Here is a 23,227-nt window from a genome sequence, read left to right as displayed (position 1 = left end):
AAAGAGAGAGAGAGAGAGAAAAGAAACTTACAATATTTTAATTAAGACAATTCAAATGCATGAAAAGGTTTTTGCTGATTCTCAGCAAACACACGCTGAAGTGGTTTATGTAACAGACATTGACACCGTCATAGTATCTGCTGATGTTGGCTTCCAGGAGGTGCCTGGACACTTTCTAAATGGCAGGGGCCCCACAGCACGGGTTGTGGGGGGCGCCTGACTTGCTTGGCCACAGGCCTGGCGCACCCCGAGCACGTCACTGGGCTCTCACAGGCCAAGCGGCTAGCTGCCACGCCGTGGAAAGTTCCTGCAATACAAGGGTAAGTGCTCCTGCGAGGGCCAAGCAAGTATCTTCTCAGACTACAGCAAAATTACAGACCGTCTACAGCGCAAACCAGTTCTGTTTACAACCATCCTGAAACGTTTTATATTGCTGAAACCCAAACTGCTTCTACAAGCGCCGGCTGCTGTCACTCACATAGGAAAAACAGCTAGGGTGGGAGGCGAATGGAAGCGGCCTCCCCACAGCCCTGCAGCCCACTGGCCCACACCTGGGGAGGGGGTGGTCCTCACTCGCCCCTTCCCCATGGCGGCCCAGGGACCAAGGCACTTTCTGAGGCGTGTCAGAAGAGGGGGAGCACAGAGGTCCTGGGGGCAGAAAGCATCTGGGAGCACTGCTGTGACTTGCAGGCGTCCCACAATCAGTCCCCTCACTTCCGCCTGCGTCTACAGTAATTGCCTTTTGTTCTCAATTCTTGCTTCCATCACTGGCTCAACACGCGCGGCCCCCCAAACCCCGGACGTCCAGGGGAGGTGTTGGCGGTGCAGGCCCGAGGCTGGGCTGCGGGCCTGGCGCGCTGGACGCAGCGTGTGCGCGCCCCACCGCAAACCACCCGTCCTGGCTCCCTCTTCCTTCTCCAAATTGTCGGTCTATCTGGTATCCAATTTCCCTCTGCATCCTGTATTTTAATATGAGGGCACATCTGTGCTTCCAGTATTTTCGTCCAGGGCCGCCTCATCTGTTGTCTTGATAGCATTTAAAAATCCAAGTTAAATCAGGGGCACATGCATCTTCTAATTAACAGCTGATGGCTAATTGCTAACAATGCAAACAGCAGCCGGCTAACTGGAGGGTGGGCCAGCCAGAAACCTCCAGGTTGTGGCACGGATCCCTGCCGCTCACACAAGTTTAGGAGGCAGGAAGCAATAGGGCCAGTTTACCTGGGGGAGTCTCCTAGAAACGCCACCGTGCTGCCCAAGACGCACAGATGACAGCTGGCGGCACGTGGCCCTGGACACCAGCACCCCACTGCCATGGGAGACGCTGTGGCTGGTGCTGCACCCCAGGAGCACATGTCACATGGGCTCGAGTTCTTTCCCACACCATGGCCTTGTGCATTGCTGGGCCTCAGCAAGGCTCGGGTGGGCAGTGGACCTCACCCGGGCCACACCTGCTGGGAGCTGGCAGGCCAGCAGTGGTCACGGCAAAATGACAGGCCTGTCCCCACCAGATGATCAGCAGTGCATGCTCTCCCCACTCCAAAAGCCCCTGCGGCCGAGCGGAGGCGTGCTCGCAGGTACCCCACGTTCGTGGGCTTTGGTGGCGAGGGATCCCATGGCACTGAAACTAATTTTGTACGTGACGTGGGTTCTGGAAGCATTTCCCTCACCACTTCAAAGCTGTGCCTGGTGCGAGGCTGTCACAGCCTGGCATCCCTATCTAGCACAGCAGGTTTGAGATCAAGAGCAACCAATACCACTTCTAACTTCACCACACCACAGGCTTCGGGCAATGGAGAGCTTCCACTAGTATTTGGGGCAGCAATGTCACTTTGGGACTCCAGGGAGCCACTTCATGTGCTTCATTTGGCAGAGCTGGCACCGGTGTGGCACGCAATGGACCCGGCCCGTGCTGCACTAACACCCCCTTGAGTTCAGCTGTGCCACACTGCTCAACAGGGCTGGTTCCCGACGGTCAGCTCTAGGCTGAGATGGTACTAAATAAACACACGCAGATACCCAACCCTTTTGGGGGGCGGCCTTCAAAGTGCAGGGGAGAGTTTTGGGGAGGGACATTTGGGGGACAAGAAGCTTCCGGAGACACAGGGACACTGTTGGCAGCGAGCTGCTTGACCACTGCCAGGTGGGCAGGAGAGGCCCTGAGCATGCCAGAGGTCTTTATGGGGGACCTACACTGGCTGGGGTAAAACGTCCTTGTTGGCATTCCCATGAATGACTGCCCATGGAGCAGAGCTGTGGAGAGAGCCTACAGACGGGGTGGCCGAGTTTACCTGCAATGTTAGGGGAGGAGAAACCCAAACAACTGAACGTGGTACAGCCTGGTGCCAGCGTGACCCTCCCACACCACTGCAACACGTGGCTGCTAGCCCAGGTCACTGACCACGGTCACCAGGATGGCAAGTGTCCACACAGTGAGGAAGGAGAGGCCTGAGAGCCCACCAAAAAACCCCAACGCAACAACAAACGAGCAGACAGCAGCTGAGCAGCTCTACAGCACACCTCGGGAGCCAGCCGATGAGCTCACATCCTATCAGATGAAGACTAGCACAGGCCGACACGGTGCCTCAGGAGCAACAACTGACAGCCAAGGGCCCAGACAGCTCTCAACAGTCAAGGAGTAAATCAAAGAGACAGACAAGATATGGCAGGCATCGTCAGGAACCCCCAGGTCCAACGCCTACTCAGAAATAGGTAGCTGCGAGTCAGTGTCACGGGGACACTGAGCTCGGTGACACCACAGCCTTGCCAGCTTACTGCCCCAGCAGTCCCCAGGAAGCCAGGAGGGGCGCAGACAGGTGCACTGCCCTGACAGCTCTCGGGCTGCTGTAGAACAGCATGTGACACCACAGCCCCCATGCACTGGTTCAAGTCCCGGCTGCTCCATTTATGACCCAGCTCTGCTAACATGCCTGGGAAAGCAGAGAAGGATGGCCCAAGCCATCCACGTAAGAGACCTGGAAGAGGCCTGGGCTCCTGGCTTCAGCATGGCCCAGGCCTGGCCACATGGCCAGTTAGGGAATGAACCAGCAGATGGAAGATCTCTCTAACTCTGCCTTTCAAACACATTTTAAAAGAATAATTCCATGCATTCTGACTGACTTCTCTCCACAGGAAGAACATGGTTCTAGTTTGTTCCCATCAAAGAAGAGTACTACCACATCCATGCTAGCACAGCCTTCAGGAGAAATTTCCAATGTGAAAATAACTCTAACATTTCCACTACAGAAATGCCAGCTTGGTTCTGGGAGACATTAGATTATAAAATGCTTTCTAGACACATTTATATTTAAAATATTTTTTAAAAATCTTGGGTATTTTACTTTCAGTATAAAATTCATTCAGTTGCAGAAGTTAATACTGTCTTATAAAGATTTTTTTTTTTTAAATTGGAAAGTCAGATTTACAGAGAAGAGACAGAGAGAAGGATTTTACATTTTCTGGTTCGCGTCCCAAGTGGCCTCAGTGGCTGGAGCTGAAGCCAGGAGCCGGGAGCTTCTTCCAGCTCTCCCACGCGGGTGCAGAGTCCCAAGGCTTTGGGCCGTCCTCGACTGTTTTCCCAGGCCACAAGCAGGGAGAGCATCCAGGACATGAACTGGCATCCACATGGAATCCTGGCACATGCAAGGCGAGGACTTTAGTCACTAGGTTGGGCCCAGAAATACTTTGGACATGGTTTTCTTCACAGACTCCTCAGCAGTCTATGACTCCTAATTGTTGTAGTGGAATCAGAATAAGACGTGGATACAATCCAAAGCTTGCATTGTTAATCACACATCTGAATGAGTCTATAACTTAGTGATGAAGGTCTTACGCGCAATGCTGGGAGGTGGGCTAATTCAGAGGACCAGCTGTGGCCCTGGCCCTTGTGCCATGTTCATCCCAGCACAGAAGCCCTAACCACAAGCAATACCGGGGTACTGTGAGACGGGCCATTAGAGGCAAGCACCTCTGGGGGTGAGCACTGGAGCGAAGCCCCAGAGGATGCAGAGTGGTAAGCTGGGCAGCGACAGTTTAGCCTTGCCATGAAGGTGCCCAAGCTCTCCGTCAGAGCACCCGGGTTTCATTCCCGGGTCTGGCTCCTGCATCAGGCTTCTTATTGCACAGACCCTGGCAGGAATGGTCTGCTCAGGCAGCTAGGTCGCTGCCACCTAGGGTATCCTGGATTACACTCTCAGTTCTTGGCTGGATATTCCCATCAGCTCTGGCTGCCGGGGAGGGCTGTCCACACCCCGAGTGTGAGTAAAAAGGGGAGCAGGCTGTGCCTGAAGAAGAGACATGTGGCTTGGGGCGAGGCCATGGTGAGCGGAGGTCAGCTGAGAGTTTCCGGGCCACAGGAAGAAGACTGGATTCTAATACAAGGAGAGTCCAGACCGTTCCTGGGGGCAGCTGTATGGAAGGGGACCCAGAGCCAGAGGTAACCAGTGCAGAGTCCACAGAGGTGAGAGGAAGACTCTAGAATCACAGTGACTCCGGGCAATGCACACAAGCTCACCAAGGCCGGTTCCCTCCTTGGAAATGTGGGCAGGTTACACACAGGGAGAGCAGGGCCGGTGGGGCACGTTCAGGAATGTGTGTATTTGCCGCACCAGCCGGTCCCCTCCAAGGTTAACGCTTAAGTTTCGTATCCTTTTAGGTGTTATTATAAAAGGAATTCTTACTTTCAATACGGTTGCTGATTCTCGACACAGACTGACTCATGTTGGCTGTCCACCTGGTTCCCCTCCTGACTTTGCTAGCTTTAACAGGTTTCTGGTGTAAGTCACAGGGTCTCCTACAGGCATCATCACCTCCTCTGCAGACTGGGGTGCTGCCTGATGAAGGAGTTGAGCGCTGCTGCGCAGCAAGCAAAGGGAGAGCACCCTGGGGCAGGGTCTGGCACCCGCACCCAATGGCTGAGGCAGCCCATCGCAGTAGGTTCTGGTTCTCCCCCGCTGGCCTCGTGTCTGGCCCGGGACATGAATGTGACAGCTGTCTGGGGTTGGAGCGTCTCAGCAGGCAGGACACTCCATCTCCAAAAGGCTCCTCAGTGAGACTGTGATGTGGGGCGGGGGGAACCTTCCTAACTCGGTGGCTGCAGGGCTTGGCTCATGGCAGGCTCACCTATGGCCAGCAGGCATCAACAAGTGCCTGCTCTGAAGTCCCATGAACCTTTCCTCACAGAAGCCCTTAGGAGCCAAAAGCAAGTCCCATAGAGTTTTTTTTTTTTTTTCTTCAAATGTGCTGGTCTTAGACTATAGTACTTCTTGCTAAGAATGACAATCTCAAAATAAAGCAGCCAAGAAGTGACTGTTCACCAGGTCTGAGTCGCTATGGCACACCAATGTTTTGATGAGATCTTGTTGTCACCGCTAAATCTGACTGAGGTCACTTTAGGCAAAAGTCCTCACCATAGTCAGGGTCACCTGAAACATGCTGTGCTGTGTCAAACCTCAGACACTCACTCTTTCAAGCTCCTGGCAAAATATATATTCTGTGTGGCAACTGCATTTAAATACAGCAATAAAAGTTATTTATTAGCTTCGTAAACATAGCCACAGCTTTTTATAACACTGAAAAGAAAGACTGGCTAATGAGAAAAAAAAAACATATATCCGAAGAACAGCGGCCAAAGCCCAAGACAGGAGTGCCAGCTGGCCCTGGGCGAAGGCAGGACTGTCCCGGGAACGCTGTGATGATGACCACCCAGTGACACGTCAATGACACAGCCTGAAGACACTGGGGAGAAACAAATACCAACCCCTAAACCGACTTCCTTGTGAAAAGGAAACTCGGAGCTCAGTGTGATTGAGACAGACTGACTTTCCACCTGCTGGGTCACTCCCCAGATGGCGGTCATGGCTAGAGCTGGACGAGGCCAACGCCAACAGTCAGGAGCTTCTTCCAGGTCTCCTAGTTGGATGACAGGGGCCCCAACACGTGGGGCATCCTGTGCTGCCTTCTGCAGGCAATGAGCAGGGATCTGGAATAGCCAGGACACGAACTAGCACCCACTGCAGGTGGTAGCTTAACCCACAATGCCAGCCTCACACTCAGTATGACTTAAAAAGGAATCTGAAGGGGCCAGAGTCACACATCAGCTTGTGATGCCAGCATGCCATCTTGGAGTGCTGGTCTGACTCCCGGCTTTCTGCTAAGTGCGTCCGAGAAGGCAGCAAATGATGGTCCAAGTCCCTGGGCCCCTGGCACCCACCCACGCAGGAGACCAGGATGAAGTTCCAGGCTTCCAGCTTTGGCTGAAATACTCTCTGGAATCAGACCACTCCCCAACATGTGGCACTTTTCAGAACCCAGTGAACACGGTTAGGGTGACAGTCAAGGAATGTTACCTCATGGCCTGACCTCACGGATCACACACGACATTTGTGAAGTGCAAAGTGAAGTGTTCCACTTCCCCGTGTACACAGTGAGAAACAGGTGCAGGATGACTAGCCTGTAGGCCTCATGCAAGACGAGGCTCAAGTGACTCAGACTTCTATTCCATTTTCTGCTGAAATCCAGGCTGCGTGAAGGAGGGCATGTCACCCAGCCACAGGAGCAGACCCTCAGGAGAGAAATCAAACAGAAGCAACACCCACTTCTGCTGAGTTTTCAAGTGAAGGTAATTTCCCTCAGCTATTACCTAGGAAGATAGCACAGCAAAGCAAAACACAGAAACCGTACTGTGGGACCCCGCTTGGTCAGGACGAGGGGGGAAGACATTCAGGTGTAGGAGCAAGATCGCTCAGAGCCCGCCAGGAGCCAGGGTCACCTGTCCGGTGCTCTGTGCTCAGGACAGGACAGAGGGCAATGCAAACCAGTGGGACACGGAGGCACTCCGGCCAGCTGGGAGATCTCCGAAGTCGTACGTCTCAAGTCTCACAGGAGGAAAGGGCCGGGGTTAGGGGAGCTGTGTCTTTCCCAAGGAGGCTACGGTCTTGGTGATCACCCTTGATCACAGGATGAAGAGCGCAGCGGCTGTGTTAGACACAGCCAGTGGGGTTAATCCAACAGATGGCACGGAACACAGCTGTATCACCTACTCCTCTCCCAAAGTGCCGTTGACAGAGCTCTAAGAAGTGCATATGCAAGCCTGGACATTCAGATTAGAACAAAACCACAGGCCTGGAGTTGACTATACAAGCTGGGGGAGCACGGGACAGTCACTGCAACTGTGAGCTTTAGTTTCCTAATGTGCAAAATGGAAACATTTATTTCTAACAGAGGGAACTGCTGGGAAAACTGTGCAGGAATAAGACACGGGTCTAAGACAGGATGTGGGAAGTGTGCTGTCTGCCAGGTCACCCGAGTGCAGCCCGTCCCAGCACTCTACAGCATGCAGTCTTTCCTGGCATTTGAGAAAGGCCTACCTCACACACTCCTTTGGAATCTGCCTCCTTTTGTTCCATCTCATGCTGGCAACATCTCCGTGTGCAACCGGAAGAGCACCTGCTTCTGCACTGCCGCATGGCATTCCTGGCACACACACACTGCCAGCTATCAACTTCCTCCAGCACGAAGCAGCACCAAGAAGCAGGGCTGCCAGGGCTGACCTGGCACTTCCTGCCTCAAGGACTTAGTTCTTCCGGGGGCACACCTGGGGCACAAGTGCTGTCTGTGGGGTAGGCATTATAGGTTAGCTTCAGCAGGCACTGCCAAAAAACTTCCCTGCCCCTCCAGCAAGGTATTAAAGTTTAAGGTGCTGTCAGTAAGGCATTCTGAGCGAGCCAAGCAGGTTCTAATTATGAATTTACTTAGTAATTAACTAGTGACAGTTAATTATAAGAACTAATGATATTTAGTTCTATATGTTTATGAACTATTTGGATTTCCTCTTTTGTTAAATGGCATGCAAGTCTCATATCCACCTTAAAAGCCAAGCTGTTTATTTTTCCTGCTGTGTAGGAATCCTGAGTCCTCTGGCAGCTGTGTGCAGTGCAATGCTTTTGCTTTTCGTTGTTCGCTCTCTTCCTGTCTCAACTGAGAAGCTTTGCCCACCTGAACAGAACACCAGGTTCCGTCGGGTCCCTCCAGCAGCCGTTTCCTCGCCCTGTGAGTCACCCTGACTGCCCATTTCTGCACAAGGTCACGTACAAGCTACAGGTGAGTGTCCCTCCATTACAGACACTGTGATGATGAAGGAAGCAGAGAAGGAAACACACAAAAGAACTCCAAAGAACCCAATTTGGAATTCGGATCTCTCTCTGTCCCACCCATCTCCCCCAATAAAAACAATATGAAAAAGGAGCCCACATCAAGGGCAACCCATGAAAACATGGATCAAAAAAGAATGAAAGAAAAACACTTCAAATAAAGTTCAGCTGTTTCTATTTGGAAACAACAACAAAAACCCCCACTTGCCACAATAAACTGACAAATAAGAAATTGACTCTGTGGTAGTGGAACTGGAATTTTCCAACGGCATGGGCTGCTATGTCATTACTGTGGGTGACCCAAAAGTGAGCAGGGTGAACGAACAGCTGGGCTCACATCCCGGAAGCAGCAGCAGCTGGGAGAGACCTTCAGACTCGAGTTTCTCAAGCACTGGGAATCCCAAACGACCTCCAAAACCTACATCCTAACAGCCAGCAGGCACCTTCCAGCCCATGAAACCTACCGTCTAACAGCCCCATCCCACAGAAGGCTCTTTTAGCTGTGGTGGGCTCCAACAGCCCAGCCTGGAGGTCGCAACCCCAGGATAGCAGAGAAAGGTCCAAGTCTCACCCAGTGCTGCCTGCAGACTCTGCTTACCAGGCCTGGTCAGAGGGCTCCTGGCACCTGTTGTCCAAGGGGCATGCTCTGTGCCCAGGACTGAAGCTTACCTGTAGACACCAGAAAGCGGTGGTGTGGTCATCAAGTGAAATTCAATGTCTGCGCTCATATCTAAAATGTCCAATGTTAGTGAACACAAAAGCCCAGCCCATTACAGTTGTACTGCCATTAATAAAACAGCAGGTTAAACCAAACAAATGGGAAATAATACCACTGCTAAACCACAAATATTTAACTCACACACACACACAAAATCAAGGACTCCATGAGATCAATTTTTTTTGAATGCAGAGCCTTCCTTCCCCCAAATAACTAAATGCAGACACATATGTGCGCACCAGCTGGTCTCCGCACAGGCACCTGTTCTTGCCTTTGATTCATCACCACATTAATGGAGCACTTCCAGGGAACCACCATGCGCAAGACAGTGGACTCTACGGAGGAGAAAACAAGGGTCCTTGCCTTCGGAGAACTTAGCTAGAGAGCAGGCTGCGGGGAACCTTTGTTGTTATTTTTATTGCAAAGTCAGATTTAGAGAGGAGAGACAGAAAGCAAGATCTTTCATCTGCTGGTTCACTCCCCAAGTGGCCATAATGGCCAGAGCTGATCTGATCCAAAGCCAGGAACCAGGAATTTTTCCAGGTCTTCCAGGTGGGTGCAGGGTCCCAAGGCTTTGGGCCATCCTCAACTGCTTTCCCAGGTCACAAGCAGGGAGCTGGATGGGAAGTGGAGCAACCAGGACACAAAGCAGCACCCAAATGGAATTTCAGAGCATACAAACTGAGGATTTAGCCACTGGGCTATGGTGCTAGGCCCTGTAGGAACCTTTTTCCTGGACCATGTGGGTATCTGCAATATCATCTGTGGGCCAAACAAAATTACCACCTCGGTAAGTTGTGAATCTTGCTGTGGCTGCCTCGGCAGGGCCAGACCAAACGGGTTAAGGGCCTTCTACCAGCCCAGAGAGGAGACATTTCCCGTCTGGACAGGGTCATCAGAAGGCTTTCAGAGGTAGACAGTTATACTCAAATGGTGACAGGGCCACTTCCCAGGACCTTGGGAGCACCTTAGCCTTCATACAGAAGGCAGTGCTGTGGCACAGGAGGCTGGGCTGCTGCTGGTGACACTGGCATCCCACCCTGGAGTGCCCACTGAAGTTACATTGCTCCCAATGCAGCTTCCTGCTGAGCGCCTGGAAAGGCCATGGGACACAGACCAATGCCTGACCCTGTCATCCAAGTGAGAGACCTGGAGGAATTGCCGGGTTCCTAGCTGCAGCCATGTGGGAGTGACCCAGCAGATGGAAATCTCTCTACCACTCCCTCCAATGTTCTCTTTTTCAAGTGAATAAATCTAAAAAAAAAAAAAAAAGTCCATAGGACTGAAAAGGGAAGTGGGCAAGCCTGTAAGTGACACATCACACAGTCATAGGCGTCCACACACTCCCAAGGTTCCAGCACCAGCTCAGCCCATGACCCAATGTGTGCATATGCTCCACTGCGCCACTTCCGGAGGGCGCCATGCTCTTAGAAGGCTCCTCGTTGTCTGGAAATTCGTTTCTAAATAATTGATGGGTCAAAAAAAAAAAACTATCATAGAAACTATGAAACACAAAATAACGCGGCAGAATCCAGCAATGGAGCTAAACCAGCCCACAGGGAGGAAGGGAGGGAAACTGACCAACTACCTGTACACTGAGAGCCGCAGACACCTGGGGCTGCGTAACAGCTCTCCACAGCATCACTCTAGTCAACCAACTTCTGGACCACCCGGTAGCGGGAGCTTCAAACTGCCCTTTTGCGTGATTTCCTCCATGTGTATGACAGCATGTAGGGGCAAGCACATGAGTGTGAATAATAATAATAGCACTCTTACAGAGAGATACATTGGGAAAACTTTCTTGATTAGATCAACACATGTTGGGGGGAAGTCTGGCGCTGTGGCGTACACGTAAAGCCATGTGCAACAGCTGCATCCCACATAGGCCGTTGTCCTTCCAACCCAGCTCCCTACTAACGGCCCGGGAAAAGACGACGGCTCAAGGGCTTGGGCCCCTGTATCCACATAGGAGACACATAAGTGTCTGGCTTAGGTCTGGCCTAAACCGGCTATTGAGGTCGTCTGAGGAGCGAACCAGGAGACGGAAAAACGGAAGAATCTCTCTTTCCTTTTCTCCCTTCTCCCCTCCCCACTTTATAACTCTCAAATAAGTAAATAAGCATTTAAAAAAGTTTGGGGCCTGGCACAGTAGCATAGTGGCTAAAATTCTCACCTTGCATGTGGTGGGATTCCATATGGGTACCGGTTCGTGTCCCGGCAGCTCCACTTCCCATCCAGCTCCCTGCTTGTGGCCTGGGAAAGCAGTCGAGGACGGCCCAAAGCCTTGGGACCCGCGTGGGAGACCCAGAGGAGCCTGAGGCTCCTGGCTCCTGGCTTTGGACTGGCTCAGCTCTGGCCGTTGCGGCCGGTTGGAATCAACGGACGGAAGAACTTTCTCTGTGTCTCTCTTCCTCTCTGTATATCATCTGACTTTCAACAGAAATAAAATAAATCTTTTTTTAAAAAAAAGACAGTTTGGAAAGCTATTGCAATTAAGACAGGTATGGGCACAGGGATAATAAACTAGTGGGAAGAAGAATCGTGTTAAGTATCCAAACTTACACAGGCGCTTTATGATAGAAGTGTACTAGAGGACAAAGGTGTATTTCTTCCAGTGATCAAGGCTCTGTACGCGTGTTGACATGGAAAGACCGGAAGTGGATCCCTAACTCTGTCCGTAGCCGCAAACAGACCAGTTACAAGCATATGTAGAATAGGTAAACTCTCAAAATCACGTCCGCATTATTGTCACAACACGGGGAAACAGCTCGCAAAGACACACACACAAAAGAATGCTAACTGCACAAAGTACTAAGAATTACTGTTACTCCACAGTAAGCAAGAAGAACAATTCACAGAACTGGAAAAAAGAAACTGTGAGGAACACCAGGAGCTAGCAAAGAACTGTCTAGAACATACAGACAGGTATTACAAAACATGAAACAAGAGTACAGCGCTCCTCCAAGCACATCTCCGCGTGCATGTGCACACACACAAATTCAAATTGCAAATGGACAGTTTACAAGCTGCTCTGCCTCACTGGAAGGAGCGTGGGCAGCAGGAAGTGGCCGGGCAGCTCTCAGCACAGTGAAGCAGAAAGGCACAGATGAGGTGGTGGCATGGGTGTCCAAAGAAAGAGCAGCCAAGACATCGGACACACACAGCACCTACTGAGAGCAGAGACAAGACACAGCAAGGGAATGAATTGAAACAGGTAGAAAGTGGAGCCAGAAGTAATATTTTCCCATTAAGTACTATTAACTAGGGCCCAGTATGGTAGCCTAGCAGCTAAAGTCACTGCCTTGTATGCCCAGGATCCCATATGGGCGCTGATTCATATCCTCTAGCTTACATATTCTGTCATTTCTGAACAATCCTCAATTCGCCTTTTTGCTTTGACAATTCAGTAAGTATGCAATCCATATACGCATTTAAAATAAACGTGTTCATAAATAAAATGCTAAGAAACTGGTGAACAGCCAACACTAGGCACAACTCTAATACTTCATCATGTCTTAAGGATTCTGCAACATTCCATTACTGTGACTTGAATGTAGATTTGGGACTTGGCAATTATCTTTCAGTCTATGAATACGCTACAACAATTTCTCCTATGTGTTGTGTGCCTGCCCAGAACCCAGAAAGGGGCATCCGAGACAACAGCTAGACACTGGGCACCCACAAGTTCACATTCTGGCTCTGGTTTGAGGCCAATCACTACACTCAGTGAAACTGCTCATGTAGGAAATGCTGATGACAAATGAACTGATTCAGATATTGGGTAGAAATACAGAATAAGATTGAAAAGCTCGTTGATAAAACAGAACATGCAAATGAATGAACTAAGTGAGCAAGTGAATTCTACCTATCGGGACAGACAGTAAGGAAGGTATCATACAGATCACCTGGAACACATCCACAGATATAAGACCACAGTGGACCTGTGCCCATCACCCACACCCACACTGCACCTGTGCCCATCACCTGCACTGCACCTGTGCCCGTCACCCACACCCACACTGCACCTGTGCCCATCACCTACACTGCACCTGTGCCCGTCACCCACACCCACACTGCACCTGTGTCCATCACCCACACTGCACCTGTGCCCGTCACCCACACCCACACTGCACCTGTGTCCATCACCCACACCCACACTGCACCTGTGTCCATCACCCACACCAACACTGCACCTGTGCCCGTCACCCACACCAACACTGCACCTGTGCCCGTCACCCACACTCACACTGCACCTGTGTCCATCACCCACACCCACACTGCACCTGTGTCCATCACCCACACCCACACTGCACCTGTGTCCATCACCCACACCCACACTGCACCTGTGCCCGTCACCCACACCCACACTGCACCTGTGCCCATCACCCACACCCACGCTGCACCTGTGTCCATCACCCACACCCACACTGCACCTGTGCCCATCACCCACACCCACGCTGCACCTGTGTCCATCACCCACACCCACACTGCACCTGTGCCCATCACCCACACCCACACTGCACCTGTGCCCATCACCCACACCCACACTACACCTGTGTCCATCACCCACACCCACGCTGCACCTGTGCCCGTCACCCACACCAACACTGCACCTGTGCCCGTCACCCACACCCACACTGCACCTGTGCCCATCACCCACACCCACACTACACCTGTGTCCATCACCCACACCCACACTGCACCTGTGTCCATCACCCACACTGCACCTGTGCCCATCACCCACACCCACACTACACCTGTGTCCATCACCCACACCCACGCTGCACCTGTGCCCGTCACCCACACCAACACTGCACCTGTGCCCGTCACCCACACCAACACTGCACCTGTGTCCATCACCCACACCCACACTGCACCTGTGTCCGTCACCCACACTGCACCTGTGTCCATCACCCACACCCACACTGCACCTGTGCCCGTCACCCACACCCACACTACACCTGTGTCCATCACCCACACCCACACTGCACCTGTGCCCGTCACCCACACCCACACTGCACCTGTGCCCGTCACCCACACCAACACTGCACCTGTGTCCATCACCCACACCCACACTGCACCTGTGTCCATCACCCACACCCACACTGCACCTGTGCCCATCACCTACACCCACACTGCACCTGTGTCCATCACCCACACCCACACTGCACCTGTGCCCGTCACCCACACCAACACTGCACCTGTGTCCATCACCCACACCCACACTGCACCTGTGTCCATCACCCACACCCACACTGCACCTGTGTCCATCACCCACACTGCACCTGTGTCCATCACCCACACCCACACTGCACCTGTGCCCGTCACCCACACCCACACTACATCTGTGTCCATCACCCACACCCACACTGCACCTGTGCCCGTCACCCACACCCACACTGCACCTGTGCCCGTCACCCACACCAACACTGCACCTGTGTCCATCACCCACACCCACACTGCACCTGTGTCCATCACCCACACCCACACTGCACCTGTGCCCGTCACCCACACCCACACTGCACCTGTGCCCGTCACCCACACCCACACTACACCTGTGTCCATCACCCACACCCACACTGCACCTGTGCCCGTCACCCACACCCACACTACACCTGTGTCCATCACCCACACCCACACTGCACCTGTGCCCGTCACCCACACCCACACTACACCTGTGTCCATCACCCACACCCACACTGCACCTGTGTCCATCACCCACACCCACACTGCACCTGTGCCCGTCACCCACACCCACGCTGCACCTGTGCCCGTCACCCACACCCACACTGCACCTGTGTCCATCACCCACACCCACACTGCACCTGTGCCCGTCACCCACACCCACACTACACCTGTGTCCATCACCCACACCCACACTGCACCTGTGTCCATCACCCACACCCACACTGCACCTGTGTCCATCACCCACACTGCACCTGTGTCCATCACCTACACCAACACTGCACCTGTGCCCGTCACCCACACCCACACTACACCTGTGTCCATCACCTACACCAACACTGCACCTGTGTCCATCACCCACACCCACACTGCACCTGTGCCCATCACCCACACCCACACTACACCTGTGTCCATCACCCACACCCACGCTGCACCTGTGCCCGTCACCCACACCAACACTGCACCTGTGCCCATCACCCACACCCACACTGCACCTGTGTCCATCACCCACACCCACACTGCACCTGTGTCCATCACCCACACTGCACCTGTGTCCATCACCCACACCCACACTGCACCTGTGCCCGTCACCCACACCCACACTACACCTGTGTCCATCACCCACACCCACGCTGCACCTGTGCCCGTCACCCACACCAACACTGCACCTGTGCCCGTCACCCACACCAACACTGCACCTGTGTCCATCACCCACACCCACACTGCACCTGTGTCCATCACCCACACCCACACTGCACCTGTGTCCATCACCTACACCAACACTGCACCTGTGCCCGTCACCCACACCCACACTGCACCTGTGTCCATCACCCACACCCACACTGCACCTGTGCCCGTCACCCACACCCACACTACACCTGTGTCCATCACCCACACCCACACTGCACCTGTGCCCGTCACCCACACTACACCTGTGTCCATCACCCACACCCACACTGCACCTGTGTCCATCACCCACACCCACACTGCACCTGTGCCCGTCACCCACACCCACGCTGCACCTGTGCCCGTCACCCACACCCACACTGCACCTGTGTCCATCACCCACACCCACACTGCACCTGTGCCCGTCACCCACACCCACACTACACCTGTGTCCATCACCCACACCCACACTGCACCTGTGTCCATCACCCACACTGCACCTGTGTCCATCACCTACACCAACACTGCACCTGTGCCCGTCACCCACACCCACACTACACCTGTGTCCATCACCCACACCCACACTGCACCTGTGTCCATCACCCACACCCACACTGCACCTGTGCCCGTCACCCACACCCACACTGCACCTGTGTCCATCACCCACACCCACACTGCACCTGTGTCCATCACCTACACCAACACTGCACCTGTGTCCATCACCCACACCCACACTGCACCTGTGTCCATCACCCACACCCACACTGCACCTGTGTCCATCACCCACACTGCACCTGTGTCCATCACCCACACCCACACTGCACCTGTGTCCATCACCTACACCAACACTGCACCTGTGCCCGTCACCCACACCCACACTGCACCTGTGTCCATCACCCACACCCACACTGCACCTGTGTCCATCACCTACACCAACACTGCACCTGTGCCCATCACCCACACTGCACCTGTGTCCATCACCCACACCCACGCTGCACCTGTGTCCATCACCCACACCCACACTGCACCTGTGTCCATCACCCACACTGCACCTGTGTCCATCACCCACACCCACACTGCACCTGTGTCCATCACCCACACCCACACTGCACCTGTGCCCATCACCCACACCCACACTGCACCTGTGTCCATCACCTACACCAACACTGCACCTGTGCCCGTCACCCACACTGCACCTGTGCCCATCACCCACACCCACACTGCACCTGTGTCCATCACCCACACCCACACTGCACCTGTGTCCATCACCTACACCAACACTGCACCTGTGTCCATCACCCACACCCACACTGCACCTGTGCCCGTCACCCACACCCACACTGCACCTGTGCCCATCACCCACACCCACACTGCACCTGTGTCCATCACCTACACCAACACTGCACCTGTGTCCATCACCCACACTGCACCTGTGTCCATCACCCACACCCACGCTGCACCTGTGTCCATCACCCACACCCACACTGCACCTGTGTCCATCACCCACACTGCACCTGTGTCCATCACCCACACCCACACTGCACCTGTGTCCATCACCCACACCCACACTGCACCTGTGCCCATCACCCACACCCACACTGCACCTGTGTCCATCACCTACACCAACACTGCACCTGTGCCCGTCACCCACACTGCACCTGTGCCCATCACCCACACCCACACTGCACCTGTGTCCATCACCCACACCCACACTGCACCTGTGTCCATCACCTACACCAACACTGCACCTGTGTCCATCACCCACACCCACACTGCACCTGTGCCCGTCACCCACACCCACACTGCACCTGTGCCCATCACCCACACCCACACTGCACCTGTGCCCATCACCCACACCCACACTGCACCTGTGTCCATCACCCACACCCACACTGCACCTGTGTCCATCACCTACACCAACACTGCACCTGTGTCCATCACCCACACCCACACTGCACCTGTGCCCGTCACCCACACCCACACTGCACCTGTGCCCATCACCCACACCCACACTGCACCTGTGCCCATCACCCACACCCACACTGCACCTGTGTCCATCACCTACACCAACACTGCACCTGTGCCCATCACCTACAGATTTCCCATGCATTTGCACCAATGAGTCTTTTAATATTTGTCTGTATTCTTATTAAGAGATGGTTTCAGAGAACACACAAAGTCAATCGGGATGGTTCTGCTTTACAGTAATTTTGTTTTCATCTACAGCTGTACCTGAACATTCTTGCATGGCTTTCCTTTTGTTCAGAGGTTAACATCTGTCCAAACTCTATGAACACCAGCTGTGGTGCCTGGACAATGCTGTGCACTGGGCCTTGTCTGTCCTCTTGCAGACAGGCTGTTGGCCCCATCTGCCTTATGCTACCTGGTCTGTGAACTACAACGCCTTACCGGATCCCACTTCCTATTGCTACTCAGACTGATGTAAACATGTTTGGGAGAAACAGGTGTGTTTCAGCGTATTACTCTCAAACACACGCTTCCCATCAGTTACTGCTCTCTGCAACAGAGGCCACTGTGAGGAGGCTGTTGTATGAATCCCTCTCCCTTTGGTGCACGCTCCTCACGACCTCCCAGGTCCACCTTCCCAAGCCTCACAGGCAAGTAGCACCAGGCCATGCAGTGATCTAAGACAGTGCTCACCTCAAGTGTCAGCAGGCCTCGGGGGACCCTGGGGAGCCCTGCAGACCTGGGGAGGGGAGGACCCTGCAGACCTGGGGGGCGGTCTGCAGATCTGGGGGGAATGCAGACCTGGGGGGGAGGGCCCTGCAGGCCTGGGGGGGGACCTGCAGGCCTGGAGGGGAGAGGGCCCTGAAGGCCTGGCCGAGGACACCTGCAGGCCAGGGGGACCTGCAGGCTGGGGGTGGGGGAGACCTGCAGACCCCAGGGAGCCCTGCAGACCTAGGGGGGAGGGCCCTGCAGGCCTGGGGGCCCTGCAGACCTGAGGCGGGCTCTGCAGACTCCAGGTGAGCATCACGCATACAAGTATTTAGGAGAGGAAGACAGTCCCTGCTGAACCCCTCCCAGCATGGGCAAAAGCATGAGTCCCCAGCTTCTGGACGGTGGGCTGCAGGACAGGACCCTAAAATAAACTGTCCCTGTTGCCAGGGAGCCAAAATGTCCTTCATATTTCCACACTGTTAAACCAGCTCTTACGAGGGAGCAGATTGCACTTCCCCACAGCCAACAGCAGCGCCTTTCTCGGATCCGCTCTCCCAGCACGGCAGCCACAGCCCAGAGCCCCGACGACCTGCACCTCTGAGCACTTGCTGGCTGAGGATGCCCACAACTGCAGGGCACGCACAGGAAGGATACAGGGGTTATCGTTATCAATCCTGCAGCTGTCCAGGATCAACGGGATGCCGTCCAGCTCGTTCACCTGCAGGGAAAGGACACAGAGCACACCGTGAGGACAGCCTGGCTGTGCCAGAGACCCCACTTACCTGTCGGTTGTCTTCACATCTCTCAATGTTGCAGCACGGCTCAAACCGCTGTCTGAAACATCTGCAGCCAGGAATAGTTCAAGACTGACATATAAAGCGATACTTCATTTTCTTTTCACTGTCTCAAAAAATGTTGGAGTAACTAGGTAGGAAGCCTTACAAAAAAGAATGTGACTTCCTGACACTGCTCACCAGGATAAAAGTCACATGATTCTGAGGCTTCCATTTGGAAGGTGAAAAAATACTACAAGAAAACTGGAGTTCTTTTTCTAAGCTGGAGACAGGAAAAGGTTTTCCAATTACAATTTATAGTCAAAATAATAGGGGAAATGCTTCAAAACTGACTTTTTTCTTTCAAACAAAGACTGGGCAAGTTGGCTTGTAAGGGCATTTCCCAGGAGACTGGGCAAGTTGGCTTGTAAGGGCATTTCCCAGGAGACTGGGCAAGTTGGCACGTATGGGGCATTTCCCAGAAGAGGCCTTCAGGGTGCAGAGCAGCACCATGTTCCAGGGGTCAGCTCACATGACCGCATGTGCTGGAACTTCCGCTTTGTTCAGGCTCATCGCAGAGAGCACATCTCACGCCTCCACTCACCCACGCACGATGCACGTTGTTGTGTGAACTGCCTCCATCCTGTGTGTGTGCATTCTCAGTGTCCTTGCCCATGTGCCCAGGAGCAATGCTGGACAGCTGAGGAAGTGCCAACCTTCCTTCCTATGTGACCGCAGCATTTTACATCCCCACCAGGGAGACCAGTGCTCAGGTTTGCTAGAACAGCCGCGGTCTGCCTGTGACTTAGCCATCCAGGGTGTGTGAAACGGAATGTCGCCTGATGCATTCCACAACATTCTGGCATTTCTCTGATGAATAATGAGGCTGAGTGTTGCACAGTTTACAAGCAACTCAAATGTCCAGGAACAGCTGAACAGCCTGAGGCACAACTACCACGGGCAGCTATTCTGCTGCAAAGAATGAACGGAGCTGGTTGTTGATGAAGTGCAGGAAGACTGAAGCGTGGCTGGGTGAGAAAGGAGGAGAAAGCGCTTCTTCAAATGTGATGGGGGGAGACAAAGGCGAGCCAGCACTGACAAGGGAAGAAACAAGAAGACAGACTGCTGACGGCTCTTGTATAATTCTAACTTTGGGGGACACTGTTCTGTATAATTTTTAAAATTCAAAGTTATAAAAACTTAAAGCCGACAAACTAATAGTATGTGAAATAAAGATCAATTATTTGAAAGCCCTGACAAATCTGTGACTTCCCATCCCCTGGGAGACGCATCCTAAGATCACAGCGGGTGACAAGGGAGCCGTACTGCCACATCAGCCCCTTGAGTAGGCGGGCAGCCTGGGTACTCTCACACCCAGCCACCGCTGACAGCGTGAATGCACCACTCACTTCATTGCCAGCCAAGATTCTCAGCTTAAAAGAAGCATCAAAGAGGTGAATTTTACATTTAAATTAGAAACATTAGCAAGGACTCATGATAAATTTTTCTGTCCCCCAAAGCTATAATTTCTAGCTTTGTTTTCTGTGCAGAAGGCCAACAGTGTGAGAGGGTCTTCTCTGCATCCCACCCTGCAGGCAGCCAGGGCAGCAAGTGGCTGGCACAGAACAGCACCGGCCTCTGCCATCCCCAACATGCCTTGGGGTCACTTGAGCTGACAGGTGAATGAATCAGGTGAGAACCATTTGATTTGATAAAAGACTTACTCACTTATTTATCTGAAAAGCAAGGTAACAGGCCGAGGGTGGGAGGAGAGAGCGCCTTTGGTCTGTAGGCTCACTCCCACAATGATGCCATCCCGGTCCCCCGAGCGCGAGGCCTGAGCCCATGTATGCGGGCCGTCTTCATTTCCCTCTCCAGGGAGTTCGACTGGGAGTCCAGAAGCCGGAACGGGCACCCACACTCTGACAGGGGTGCCAGTGCGGCCAGTCGTGGTTTAAATTCCAGGGCAACAGCAGCAGCCTTCAGCCACCACCTGCTCTGTTTACTGTGTTCTCTGCACTGGAGGTGAGTTGGGAATAGGACTTAGCCATGCAGCACACACCACAGAAAGCTCACCCCATGCTCCCTGTTATAAGCCATCAGTCAGGACCATCTCAGTAAAGAGAAAGATCTTCCTTCACCTCTGGGGGTTGAGCTGCAGCAGCTTGGAGGACTAGGCTACCAGGAAGGGTTGGTCCTTGAAAGGACCGTAGAGTCGAGAAGCAGAAGGAAGGTCCATGCCAAGCTAGTCAGAGATCCACGTGGGAATGTACCCAACCTTACCAATGTAGCCCTCACTGTGCTGCTTTCGCTAAGAGCCACCCCACCTCTGTCAGCACACCAGGATGCAGGTGAGCCTGTCTCCCAACCAGCAAGGGCAGCAGCTGTCTGGGCACAGGCCTTGCTGATTACTCGCTCTGTGTGAATGTGGGATCCTAAGCCTGGGGCACAGGTGGGCATCTCCATGCCAGGCTGAGGCCCATGTCTGAGGGCACGCTTGCTTGGGTCAGCCAGAGCAGCACACAGCACAGGCTCACTGGGAACAGCAATCAGAAGAAATGGGATGTAGTCAAGATGAAAGAATGACCAGGAACTAAGGAAAACAAACACTGCCTGAGGTTTGGGGCAGGGAAGAGGGCAAACAGGGGAGGCGAGGAGCAGCACGGACTGCACACGGACCTGGATCCGGCACAGGGCGGCGAGGAGCAGCACGGACTGCACACGGACTGCACACGGACCTGGATCCAGCACAGGAATGGACAGTCGGTCCATCGGTCAGTCTGACTTGGACCAGGCAAAGAGACCTACTTTTGTCAGTCTCTTTCTCTGTAACAGTAGGGTGGATGGGCCTACTTCAATGATCACACGAGGCTACTGCCTGGCTTCCTGAGCGCTCAGCAGAGAGCAGGGCGCAGGACGGCCCGCAGCTGGCGACGGCCACGCTGTCACCCCAGCAGGCTCAAGGGCTGCGGCACAGCCTCAGGGTGGCTCCCGAAGGCGCAAGGGAACTGGAAGATGGCTCCAAAGGGCCGGATTTACGCTTCCCTCTGCATCAGGCCAGCCATTCAGGATTCACTACTCAGTGCAAAACAGACAAAATTCACTGCCTTGAAATAAAATAAAGTACAATTCTGAATATGCTGAGTGAAGAAGATGATCTTCGAAGGAAAACGAGTCATACGCTAAAAACTGAATTTTCGACATGGTGAGTGTACTGGAGTTGTGGGTGAGCTGGAGGTATGTGTCCTCAGGCATTTATTTTCTCACTTAAGTGCTACATTATGAAAGCAGACAGGAGAACTTTTCACAGAAGTTTATTAAATTACGTCTTTAGACAAGGATGAAAAAGCCAAGTATACGTGTGACAATGAACCCAGGTGACGTCAGCGGGAAAAGCAGAGCCCAATGTGGCAACTCCACAACTTGACTGCCAGCCGTGTGCTTATCAAGGCTCAAGGTCACTGCCGCAGCTGCCCACGTGGGCCTTGTGTTCAGAGCATGGAAGAACAATCAGAAAATTAGTAAGTTTCCTTCTGTTAGCACTTCATAAAACAAGAAAGTTGTTTTGTTTCTTTACCCAACATGTTGGGAACTGATCCTAGAGCCCTAATAAATGAGTCACAAGTTGTAGTTGATACTGTCAGCGGGCACCCTGAGGTACTGCACCTCGGCAAGACAGGAAGCCCAGCTTAAACAAACTACCACTTGGCCCCTGGAAACCAGCTGTAAACAGGACAGCTAATTGACTTGCTGACTGTTCTCCACAGCCAACAGTCACGTGAGGAAACACCGACAGGCCCAGAACCGACGGCCTCTAAGCCCCGTGGGGGAAACAGCTCAGGCCCAGACAACAGTGTCAGCCCAGCAGCTCTCACAGAAGCACGCGCACGGCACCAAGCCACATCTCCTGCTTAAAGACACTCTGGACCAAGTCTCCGGCACAAAGGGGCTCTGGACACAGCCCCTCAGAGTGACATGGCCAGTGAGGATGTGGCAATGCCCAGCTGAGGTGTCCCTCTGGGAAGGTCAGCCCTCCACAGGGGTTGTGGAGTGGGGGCCGCAGAGCAGAAACACCAGCTTCCAGGGGAGCCTCTCTCTACCTTCCCCCTTCTCTCCAGCACGCCCCCGCCAACGTGTGCCCACGCGTGAGGCTTAGCCTTCCAGCCAGGTGTCCAGGGAGGCTCCTCACCTCCCTCAGCTGGAACGAGAGTCACACACATCCAGAGCAACAGCGTGGACTACGCAAGCTGATCACAGAGGCCACGTGACGGGCAGCTCCTGTCCCGTGGCTCCGAGGCAGCCCAGGCTGCCCTTGTCATTCCTACGTGAAGACAGTCAGCAGCGTTCTAGCACAAGGATCGCAACGGGCACAAGTTCCTGCTGCCACCATGCTGCTGACCGTCACACTTTCCATCTGTACTGCTCCGCGGCCTTTGGCCAATGCAGCGATTCCAAGGCCACAGACATGCAGTTCCATCCCGCCTTGTGCTGCGCTTGCTTTGCTGACGCTTTGTGCAGCTCAGCAGTGGGCAGCTCATGACCAAGCTGCTGGTCGC

The 23,227-nt window shown here is 53.6% G+C and overlaps 1 protein-coding gene across 1 annotated transcript in view; it reads right to left on the bottom strand.

Moving 5' to 3' along the window:
- The window catches only part of ATXN10 (ataxin 10), a 126,201-nt gene that overhangs the window by 5,228 nt on the left and 97,746 nt on the right, over positions 1-23,227 (bottom strand). The window contains exon 10 of the mRNA XM_040987435.1: positions 18,553-18,616. Within this exon, the coding sequence (XP_040843369.1) occupies positions 18,553-18,616 (64 nt within the window). The remainder of the gene's footprint in view (positions 1-18,552; positions 18,617-23,227) is intronic.

The sequence above is a fragment of the Ochotona curzoniae genome, unplaced genomic scaffold (genome assembly GCF_017591425.1).
Source record: "Ochotona curzoniae isolate NIBS_2020 unplaced genomic scaffold, NIBS_Ocur_1.0 contig_1014, whole genome shotgun sequence".
Taxonomy (NCBI): Eukaryota; Metazoa; Chordata; class Mammalia; order Lagomorpha; family Ochotonidae; genus Ochotona; species Ochotona curzoniae.
The sequence above is the reverse complement of the archived record's forward strand: the minus strand, read 5'-3'. Positions and strand labels throughout refer to the sequence as shown.